General features: G+C 39.9%; 1 protein-coding gene across 1 annotated transcript in view; it reads left to right on the forward strand.

Moving 5' to 3' along the window:
* Nucleotides 1–12,123, forward strand: part of suclg2 (succinate-CoA ligase GDP-forming subunit beta) — a 99,417-nt gene that overhangs the window by 54,711 nt on the left and 32,583 nt on the right. The window contains exons 8-9 of the mRNA XM_055027339.1: nt 468–629; nt 2,668–2,810. Of these exons, the coding sequence (XP_054883314.1) occupies nt 468–629; nt 2,668–2,810 (305 nt within the window). The remainder of the gene's footprint in view (nt 1–467; nt 630–2,667; nt 2,811–12,123) is intronic.

The following is a 12,123-nucleotide window of genomic DNA, read 5'->3' on the forward strand; positions in this document are numbered from 1 at the left end:
AGACCTCATTTAATTGGGAATAAATACCATTGATTGGATATGAGTATCTGCCCTGCTTTAATTATTCAAATTATTATTGAGTCTTCTGTCAAAGTGCCTCCGAAGCCATTTGAAGTTACATAGCCATTTAATATAAAACTATGTGAAAGTATGGTTAAATGTAGGCCTTGATGTTTAGTTCAAAATTTAAAAAAAATTCCATTTACACATCTATCAGCATTAAAAGCACACAAATTAATGAGTCAAACTTTGAAATAACGTCGACCAGGAAGAAAAACGAACAAATTTTTCTTTGCTCAATCATCTAATGTTTATAAAAATCATAATTGGTTTCCATTTATCTTCTCCAGTTCCTCAACCTTCTTTGCCTTTTCTCTTTACCATTTCCCAGTTTGTGTTTTTCTTGCCGATGCCATTCCCAACTCCGTCTTCACCATCCTTCCTTCTTTGCCCACCTGTCTCCCCAGTGGTCTGCTTCGATGCCAAGATCAACTTTGACGACAACGCCGAGTTCCGTCAGAAAGATGTGTTCGCCATGGATGACATGACGGAGAGCGACGCCACGGAGATGGAGGCGGCCAAGTGGGATCTTAAATACATCGGAATGGACGGAAACATCGCCTGCTTTGGTAGGAGGGCAGAGCCCTGTCACAGACCGCGTTCACCTGGACACACAAACACCAACAAATAAATGAGTCACTGTCAGTAGGTGGACATCTCCTGGCAAATAGCTTTGAGCGTCTGTGGGGAGGGGGCAGCGAAGGAAACCGCTGTAGCTTTCGTCTACGTTACAAGCAGCTTTCTGAAGACTCCAGAAATGAACGCTGCCATAACCAATGGATTCTAATTAGCCATAATCCGCCCAGAAAGTCTCCAGTGAGCCAGATTGTTAGCATTCTCATTAAAGGCCTCCTCTCTTGTCATAAATCAAAGCTTTTACAGTGTACAGCAGCACTAACAGGTGCTCTCGCTCCTTACCCCGTAGCCTCCTAAACACATTAGATGTGTGTTAACACCCTCATCACCTCCGCACACCCGCTCACCCCCGCCCAATTCTGCATCCCCTGCTTCCACTCTCTTAAAGTAACAACAGCTTTTAAGACCCCGCAGCTTCATTGAGAGCTCAGCAAGGCACCAAAGTGACAGCTGTTAAAGCAAATTTTCCTTTTACTAAGACCTCAGTCGGAGGGGGAGCTTGCCAGGACGCAATTTCAGCTTGTCTAAACTAAATGAGGTAAGACATACTTGTGCCACTGGCCCCTGCACAACCCAGCAGGGTGGTTGTACAGCCAGTTAGGTGAACGATGGCAAAAAAATAAAAAATACAGCTCAGTCTCCTTCAATTGAAAATGTTGATGTTTTTTCTTTTTCACTAAATGTATCACTACTAAGGTATGAATTTCAAGCTAGATTTCTGAAACAGTCCAAGTGGATCACACCTGTAAGGGAATCAGCACAATTGATATGTGTGAAAAAGATTCAGAGAAATAAATTACAGACATGCTTTGAAATGTATTTAATAAACATTATAAATTAGTTGGGGGTTATTAAATGACACTTTCCAGATGTCACTTGTCTGAGTAATCTAGTCACGTTCATTGCTTAGATGTAATTTTGACCAATTCTTCCACATCGTGTGTCATCAAACCTCAAAGCTTCTGACGACTTTTCTCAACCATCTTCAGTTCTTTGCCTCTGTGTTTGGGATCAATGTCAAGACAGCCCCACTATTTATTTATTTATTGAAGAAAAATGAACAATGCCATTTCATCATCAATCATGATGTGTGCTATGAAATCAAAAACGTTCACTGGGCTACCAAATATGAGTTTTCTTCAGTAGTGGAGTCTTGTGCAGTGAGAGTGGAAATGGCGCTGACAAATGGATGTTTTACTGTAAGGGTAATTTTTACACATCTTTATAGATAACTTATGTAGGAAGCACCTGTTTGAAGATGGTTTGTGATAAAATTATGCTCTTTCCGTTTTCAGATCATGCAAATAAAGGTCTTCACCACTAGGTTCTGAGTCTGTAGCTACTGCCACAAGTATATTTTTCAACCTTCTAAGGTTTGAGATCCTTAAAGATTTTACTTTGCTGTTGAGAAACCTTTGTAGGTCAGCAACGGCAGTTGATATAATTATTATTTGCACTGACGGTATCAGTCGATTACCCATATCTCAATTTATTGACTAATCCAACACCAAGAACAGACATGTCATCTTGAAAGGTAATAAAAATAGACTAGAGGGAACAACAGGCTGAATAATTGTACGGTATACTAACGTTACATGACACATGAACAACGAACTGAGAACGTGCCTGGTATGTTAGCATAACATATTAAGAATTATTCAGATAACCTTAGCATAAATAACAAGTTTACCAAACCATCCGTGTCACTTCAAATCACGAAACGCAATAAAATCTTCGTCCTCTGTGTCGCTTGTAAACAACTCTGCTATCGCCGAATGTAGAATAACACAGGCCTAGAGCGCCCTCTTGCGGTTTAGAAAATAACATGTGATATGATGTACAGATGTGTTAATTTCCACACATAAGTCGCTCCGGAGTATAAGTCGAACCCCCGGCCAAACCATAAAAAAAAAACTGCGACTTATAGTCTGGAAAATACGGCATATAAACATTTTTATTTTATTTTTTCAGTGAACGGAGCCGGACTGGCCATGGCAACATGTGACATCATTGACCTCCATGGAGGGAAGCCGGCTAATTTCCTGGACCTCGGGGGCGGTGTCAAAGAGAGGCAGGTGTACGAGGCTTTTAAGCTGCTGACTGCTGACCCAAAGGTAAAAGCCAAGTGTCAACAAAAGTGTTTTGCTTCTCTTTCTCTCGCACAGCTTACCCACATGAATCAAGCCCATCAGTGAATCCGCTTTCTTATGTCGTCGCCTCAAACATTAAAGAAATTAAACTTGACGACCTGTTGCGATTATATAAGTCATGTTTCTTATCAGTTGTTTTTGTTTTTGGCAGGCCATTGCCATGATGCTCAGACAATAGCGCTCATTAGTGAGGCTTGGCGTTTGTCCATGCTTCACAGAGACAAAAAAGGCTTTTGTGTCGTCATATTTCATCATTTTGGTTGCTGAGAGCAGATGAACTCCATTCTCAGCTGCATGTTTGGATGTCAAAGGCTTGTTTCAATAGCCATCATCATGCGCCTATCAAAAAAATTTATAAAAAAAAAACGCACAGTCAATCAGAAGCGTGCTTCTGAGAATCTAAGTGAGTGACAGCTTGGGCTGTTTTGCAACCGATTCGACTCTATGTTCAGAAATCTAATAAGTCCAGTCTAAACAGTGTGAGCGTTGTAACTATACTGCACGGCTGATTGTGTGTTGACAGTTATCACATCACTAATTCCCTCACTGCTGTCACCCCCCGTATCCCAGCACTGATCTGCAGTTGCCTTTTGAGTCGGCGGCTCCGGCGGCCTTTTGACGTGTGGAATACAGATTTAAATGAGCTGGTAATCAGTCCAGCTTTTAAAAACCACCTTCCAGCAATAACAAACATTTCTTCGACTCGACAGTGTATGCGTTTCACTCTAATTACGAGCTGCGATAGCTTGTTTGCTGTTGTTTTCACCTCGTGCGCAGATGTCGAAATGCGGTCTCAGGAACACTTTACCATGTTTATGTGCAACAAACATCTTTGAGTTTATACCCGGGCAAAAGAACAATTTGCAAATGGAGAACTTCACAGGTGTTTCAAATAATGAAAGCCCATTTCATTACGAATTGGGTGCCTTTGGATTTCTTAGTCCTAAGAAAATGTTCAAAATAATTTAAGAAAAGCAAGTTCAGTCCCAGACGCAGTTATTGGGACCTCTAAGTAAGATTCTAAATAAACATATCGTTTGTTGCATCCCTCATCCTGAAAGTTCAGGAAAAATCCTTCTTTTTAATTCAAAGTCATTCCTTTATTAGGGAGGAATACCATGTCATGTTTTCGCTCTGTAATTTAGAATAGTTGACTTGTTTTTTCCTATGTCTGTAAGACCTTTTTGAAATGTTTATGTACCTGCTGTGGTTGACACTTCTGTCTTTTGGCCTCCACTTGTCAACTGTCCATTTTTACGCACGCTACACTGTGGTAAAAACTGAAATGGTAAATATTTAGAAAGAGTACAAGTGAGATCTTCCCCTCCGTCTTTCTTTTTCTTAAATAACATCACAGGTTTATACACCGTCACAGATTTCTAAGATAAGTTGTAATTCCCAACAATTGGGTGAAATGGAGGCGTATTTTCAAGGCAGCACTTTGAACATTGATTCTTAAAGTTGCCGTGTTGATCTATTTTTGCAATTTCGAGCAACATTAAACACTATTGGACTGGCTGGGAACCAGCCACCGGTTCTCAGATCAGAGACGTAAGTTTCACGATGATCACATCAAGTTTACCACAGTGTGATTTTCTTCATTATTTCCATGTATATTTTGCTAACATTACCGATAGGATATGTTATGGATTCCTAAAAATACAGAAACGGTGCACATTGTCATAAAAACATATGAGAATGTGTTTTTAAAGCAATAATTATACTTTATTGCTTTAAAGTATAATTTCAACTAAAGCTAGTAGATATTTAACTGTTTAAATTCTCAAAAAAAATCTTCTTTAATCAGCTCTTACTGCCTGTCAAATCACACTTCTGCTCTCTGATCGATTTGCCCTTCTAATTTAAAACCCAATAATGGAGCAACAAGAATACGGTGGTTTGAAAAAGACATGCAATCAACAGGAGAGACAGGGTCTCACTCATCACTCCCTCCCCATATGGAGCGGCCGTGATTATTGTAATGAGCTTTTAAAAATAGGTTGGATATTTGCGGAGAGAAAAAGATAGAAAAAGCGGGAAAAGAAAAAAAGCTCCCCCATGGACAAGAGGACCCACCCTCCTGTTTCTTCGCCTCAATGTGTCCTGGGCCGTCTCCCCAAATGCAGATTGGGAAATAAACCTCCTGTCTGTCCCTCCTGCTGCTGCGGACGGAAATAGCAACAAGAAGCTCCTCCCAGCCTGGAGGAGAAAAGTCGAACAGGACTGACATTAGAGAGAGTTGGAGGCCCCATTAGCATTTCAACCCGGGTAGCTGGGAAACCAGCTCTCATCTGCACAGGGAATGTTAATCATTTCATAATTTGAGCAAGCTACTCATTTGCATTTATTATTTGCTTTCTTTCTTTCTTTTTTTTACTTTTTGTTTTACTTAAAAATAGATGTTTGAACTGCACTGTGCATTTGATAAACTCAACAAATGGAGGTTTGAAGAGTCATTGAGGTCGGTTTATCACCTAATGATCAAATTACAAATGACAGTTTGCCTTAAAGTGGCCTCAACTTTTAAACTTATGTGTCATATTCAGAGATTTCACTATTGAGACATTTTGTACATGATATTTGCTGAGTTATTTTACTGACTTGCCGCCTTTACACTAACACGGCACCCCATTCTCAAAGATATTTTATTTAGGGATTGATGGGCTTTAATATGACATATTTTTACAAAAGCATCTGCTTTCTGGATTAAATGCATATGTCTGCAACAGCACTGTTGCAGTAATCAGTTTGACTATAAAAACAACCTTGATAAATGGATGAATGAGTTTCTTATTTCTTTAACCCTAGATATGGCTTGCAGGTGTTAGAAGACCGACTTTGTAGTTGTCTTTATGTGTCTGGATACGAGGTGACTGGACCAATTCCTTAATTTGAATACTTTAAGCAATATATTGTATGCAGCTAACTAATGCTGCATTACATTTCCTCAGTATTACATGCTGTCTACTCATATTTCACTTTGTGCTATTTACCTCACTTACTTCTTGCACCACTTCAAAATACCCAGGGGGCATTTAAGCTCCTCATCAGACAACTAGAGATTGTGCAGCATTCGTTAATAAAAGTCATGTGACTAAATCATATGTGCAATAGAGTTCAATCAATTGATCATTTTATTTTTTGTTTTTATCAAACAATGTGGCGATTTTGCTGGTAATGAAGGTATTTTTGTCTACTGTAGCGTCTGCAGGACATCCAGCAGCGAGGTTAACATTGTTAGGAAAGCCAAAACCCGAAAACTGCCTTAAATTTGTTTTTAAAGTTTTATCTAACTTGACAAATGCATCAACAGACTGAAAATATCAAACATTTTGTTCCTCCTGACGATAAAGAGGAGTTTGCTTAAGGTCTAGGATATTTACAACAATGTTTACTTCATGTTTTTGTCTGATTGGTTGATAATTTACCTTGTCGTTGTCTTCAGTCCATTTCCAGCTAACTGCAATCAAGACTCGTGTACAAAGTTTCCTTAATTAATAAACATCATAACATTTAATGGATAGAGTCTGGGCTGCTCTTTACGCAATTCTCTCCTGAATTTATTCAGTATATCTCGGATAAATGTATTTTCATTACTTAGTGCTCGTCTATTTTTAATATTTTGGTGAACATTATTGATGACGCATAGTATAAGTTTGTTACAGAAGAAGATAAAGAATTGGATGCCTACTGTAAGGACAGCCATTAATATCTTGCTTATTCTTGTTATTGGCCTCTGTGTCATTCTCGTCACAGAGAGATTCAATCGATTTATTTCCCATTTAAATCATAGAACCCATATGAACAAGGAACAGGCCTGCAATACGGTCCAAGTGTGGCGACCGTCACACAACAAAGCAGGTATTTTGGTATCTGTCGTCTTTGTCAGCCACAGTCTCTCCGTCATACTTTGTTTTTTTGTGTGTGTTTTTTTTCTCCTCCTCTTTCTGTCTCTTTTCCCTGCCTGTCAGATGCTGCTTTGATGTCTCTGGGTCATTGTGCTGAGAGGAGAGGAAGTAATATTAGCGTCTGCAGCTGCATAACAGAGACGAGGCAGGATATGACAAAGCCTTCGTTTTCTCTCCTTAATATCTTCCCTTTAAGCATCTATTACCGTAAAGATTCATATTTCCAAAAAAGTAAATGGAAAAGGAAACTCGCGTGCAGGGTGGAGATACTTTTGTGACGCTACATGCACAGGAAATAAACTCCAAAGTGTAATGAAACTGAGGGAAAGGAGAAAATAAAATGACTGGAAGCAAAGTTCTCACTTTAAATTTGTGAAGTTTTATGCGGCTCGGTTGTCTCCGCCAGACCATTCAGCTTTGTTTGACTGGAGGCCCTCCTCCCTAGCCTTTTTATGCGAAGACGTATTTATTTTCCATGCCGAAATAAATAGCTGCGCTTTCTTCATATCCGCGTCTCGAACAGTTTGTTGACAGAATAGCTGAATTTATTGGGGTTTTTCTCAGATCACCTGTAGGCACAGAGCAGGAGCAGCAGGACTATACCAACAGCCAAATGACCTTGTTATTGCTTCGTGCTTGTGCCATCAAGGAAGTGGCAGATGGATTTTTTTTTTTGTTCAGGTTGACATTTATGTTGTTCTCGAAGCTTAGGGCTGTATTTTTTGTTGTTGTTGTCGTCGTAATTTCTATGGGCTACAGTATATGATGAAATTCCTCTGGAATGCTTTCCTCCTTTCTGCTGTTTACTCCTCAGCAGAAAGGCTAATGGACTAAACAGATAATGTAACCAATACATTATTTAAAGTAAAGTAAACTTCAACTGTTATATGTTTTTCTTTTTTTCTGAGGCAGAAGCATTCTGCAACAGGAGGAAACTCCTTATGAAGATGAAGCCTTTCAGAACGGTTTGTTCTGCTGACGTCGGCTGCAGTCTGGGGCACATTTTCGTTGCATGTGTTGTTGGAAAAGCTCCCCCTCCCACAGCCGTTCTTCAGTGCAAAAACAAATTTGAGAAAAAGCAGCGATATCGACACCAACTAAATAGAGACAAATTAAAAGGCAAGTTAAATGTGTTGCTTTGAAACCTGGTAGTGGATTTAAGAACACTGCAACAGGCAAATTGACCCAGCTTCATCCCAAGCAGTACACAAGATCCTTGTGAAAATGTCATTGTGTGGAGTTGTTACTGCTGAAGTTCTCATGTTGCTACATAATGAAAGAATGAAACAATTTCAGCTGCAAAGTTACTTAAACAAATAGTTTACTCACATCAAAACAAATGCTTTTACCTCAGGTGTATCTGTCATGTTGAATTGTGCATAATCAGTTCCTCAATATAAACCTGCTAAAAAACACCCCGACTCAGAACATCCTAAATTTAGTTTTTAAAGCATTACTTGTGTTATTGGTCTCCACTTCAAACTTATGACCCAGACTTTTTCTCTCTCCTTTCTCTCAAACAACAAAAGACAAAAGCTGGGTAGATTGTACGCTGTAGCGTGAATTGAGAGGATTCTGACTATGGAAGAAGGGATTTCTCTAAAATCATATTCAAGTGCTGTAAGAATCTGTCTCTGTCCACACGGATAAGCCAGTCGTCTTCTGGAGTGAGGTTTAAAGGTGAGAGAAGACAAAGATTGAATCGTTAGGCCACAATGTCAAGAAAAATGTTTTTGGAGGAGTCGAGACAAAGATTTTAAACTAAAACTAACTGTACAAACTATTCTGCATCAGGTGGTAGGGATTTACTTCCTAATGAAGTAGCATCACATTCTTTCTCCTCGCCTTAAATTAATTGTTTTCATGTTTTCTGAGAGGACTAAGTTGCCGTTTCCTGATGGATCAAGCAGGCTAACATTACACTTTGAGAACATATCAAACCTTGTAGCAGGACAAATCTTCAGACATATTGGTACAAGTGGTGGATAGTTTCTCTGCATTTTGCTGAACATTTAACCAAATATCAGTTGAAGTGTATGTATATTTTTAAGCCCACATGTTATATTGTGATGAACTCCATTGCAGTTATCATAATTTAAAAAAATATATATATTATTTTTTCCTTCACTATGTGTAACTTTAAAAGGTGCCTCCCACAGTTCTCTATCCCCTGTGGCCCTGAAACAAAATGGCACACAATTTAACTTCTTTCCATCTCAGTAGCTTTGCTTTGCTTTACCTTGTGGTCCATCTTTAACTGCTTTCCTCCTCACGGTGACACTCCAGATCCCATCATCCTGTCCACAGGGCCAGGCTCTTACTGTTTTCCTAAGATTACCTTTCTTCAGAATTTATTTATTTTTATAGATGCCATTTGCCACTAGTTATTTAGTTGGACATGACTGCACATTTATACTGAGCGCAGTGTCAAAATGGACCCATTATTGCTCTCATCATTCTGTCTCATAATTTTTTATTTATTTTTTGCTTTGTCTATGTCTAACTCTCCTCTTCTCTGAACTTCTCTCCCTCCTTGCACCTCTCCTTTCCTGTCCCTGTAGTCTTTCATTTTGCCCAGTCCTGTTGTGCTCAAAAGCGAGGCGCTGCTCTTAGTTACACGGCTGCTAGCCGAATCCTGCAGGAGCTCATCCAGTTGCCCCCGACGTCGGATCCCGTCCCCAAAATGTTGCGGGACGGAAGAAGCTCCACTCTGAGCAAGTTGGGCCGCGAAAGTTGTTCTGCTCAACATCAACAACAACAACGCTGCCTTGTCCTTGAAGGAACAAAGGAAGAAATAAAACAACTGTGTGCTAAAAAGCTATTTCCCTGATGCTTTAAAGCACGTTATTGTACATGAAATCACACGGCCCTCTTTCTTTCACCACAAAGACATGTAAATGGGTGCAAATATGTGGCTTGTGTCGCCGCCGCTCGTGTGCACATGCGGCCCACCTGGGACCCGCATCAACTTTTAATCACAAGACTCGCATGTGATGTAAAAGTCCTAAGCTGTTTTATTTTGGAGCCGAGTGAAATCACCTCCCTGTCTGGAGCTGCGGGCCTGTGGGAGATGCTGCTCCCACGTGTAATAAATACAAGCAGCACCAGCGAGAAAGAGAAGAAAGCAAACTACCCCGATAATGGAGTTCATTCTCAGCGTGCGGAATATAACACAAGTACTAAATAGGGGAGCAGCCTTTCGGGGACGCGTACTTAGTCCAGCCGACACACTGGGGCTGCCATATTGAGGCCAGGCTACAAGAGAAGTGAACATTGCTTTTGACAAGCAGACAGTTTGTGTGTTCTCCGGGAGCAGTAGCTCTGGTTGATGTATTTCTCTTTTTTTTTCTTTTCAATTATGTGCCATGTTGGTCATTGTATTGGTTTGCCATTACGGGAGTAGGAAGGCTGTACGTTATATAATGGTTTTTCTGGCAGATTTGCTTACAGGGCAGTAAAAGCTAATAGTGGCCGTTATAGGGTCGGCATTGTGCGCATTGTCGTCCACCACTGTACATTTTAAGATTAGTGTTGTGTTTTAAGCCAATACCGTAGTAATGCTAACTCTCTGCTAGTCCATGAAACTTTTTCACTCCGAGCGTGATGAAATATTACCTCTCAGTTTACTCTATGCACTTTTCTTTTTTTTTTGGATGCAGAAATGTGTTTGTTTCTTTCTGCAGGTTTCAAGGTTGTACATTCCAGCCGTCGAGACGGGAAGGGTAGACGTTTATGTCCCACTTGTACTGCTTTACCGAAGCGCACGTCTACTGATTAATGCATCATGAGTATGGGCATGATTAGAGGCTTGTTTTGTTTACGCACATCAAAACGTTCAGGGAAACACTCCTGCCTGTACTTGGCAAAACTGTAATTTTCCTACAAAAACACAATGATTAATAAAAAAGCATTTAGTTTCATGCAATGTATTTATTTTAACGCATTCCCTTTTATTCTGACTTATAATTACTTGTCTCCATCCCAACAGAGAAACATGGCGGTGGCTTCAGTGCATCTGGAGCTTGTCCGGGTTCATGAGGAAAGAGGAAAAGATTGATATGCAGAAATCTAAAGAGGAAATATCTAAAGCGGTCAGAAGCACTAAATAATTCAGATTATCTTGGACATATGGTCAAAGCTAGTGTAAAATAACTTAAAGAATATACAGATCTCTGTAGATATATCGATATGAGGTATAAACAGTTTAATTTGATTTCACTGGAAGTAAATTTATTTTCCTCCAACCTCTGATATTTTATGCTTAATCTAGTGCAGAAGTAGCTGTATTTTTGCATAATTTATCAATTTTGAGAAATGGTGTTGAATACACTGGTGGTGAGCTGCAGTAAGAGGAAATGCAGCATTGTGAGGATGTGTCAGCTCTGACTTCAGGACTCTGTTAAATACAAAAACACAATGAGTCACTTTGTAGAACGGGTATAAATTATAAACTATTGCCTTGTTGGTATAAATATCTTAGTGGAGTCATCTTTATAAATATTTTCTATCAGCTCTCTTCATTTTACATTCTCGTCGGTAACTTCTGAGCGTGTTTCATCGACATAAAGAAAGAATGATGGTCGGTCCGGAGTATGATGATCACTATGTGAGAACTTCCAATGTTCTTCTCGAAAATGAATAATAATAAAATGTAAGATTGATGGAGAGCTGCTCTTGCCGATTGATTGTGATTAATGTTCGGGAATCAAAGCAATAATGTCCAATTCCCACCTTTCTGGGAGGGTTCAACTGGAACGTGAAGGGCAAACAATGTGAGTCTGCACTCTTTGCCGAAGGTTAATTTAAAGAAGAGATGGAAATGAGTAGAGATGTAGCCGACTTGTCGGGTTGATTTGCCCTTTAGGGAACTAATGCCTTGTCCGTCTTCTTCTCCATTTGTTCTGCATTAGAAGGGCACATCATGCTTTCAAACACTTCTGGCTTTTTTTGCTGCCTCGTCAGTCAACAGAGTTATTACTTTACCATTATGTTTGAATAAAAGGCATAGATTTCTAATGTATTCACCCCACCTCATCACCTTGTCTTGGCATCAATTTGTCCCCATTTGATCTTCACATAACCCTACACACACACATGCATGCATACACACACACACACACACACACACATGCATACACACACACACACACACGCATACAGTCAGAAATGGAGAGAGGCAAGTCCCATGGTTATGTCTGATTGAGCTTTCCCCTGTCTGCCATTCCTCATTCTCTTGAAATCAATAGAGGATCTCGGATTGGAGCTCAGTCTAATTGAGCAGCGCGGCCCTTGTTCTCTTATTGCTGCCAGGAGCATTTTGTCATCGCAGCACCTGGTTCACACTTTGGTGGTCAGGTAGAGGCCGAACA

This window comes from Poeciliopsis prolifica, unplaced genomic scaffold (assembly GCF_027474105.1).
Source record: "Poeciliopsis prolifica strain line A6 unplaced genomic scaffold, Auburn_PproV2 SCAFFOLD003, whole genome shotgun sequence".
Classification (NCBI taxonomy): domain Eukaryota; kingdom Metazoa; phylum Chordata; class Actinopteri; order Cyprinodontiformes; family Poeciliidae; genus Poeciliopsis; species Poeciliopsis prolifica.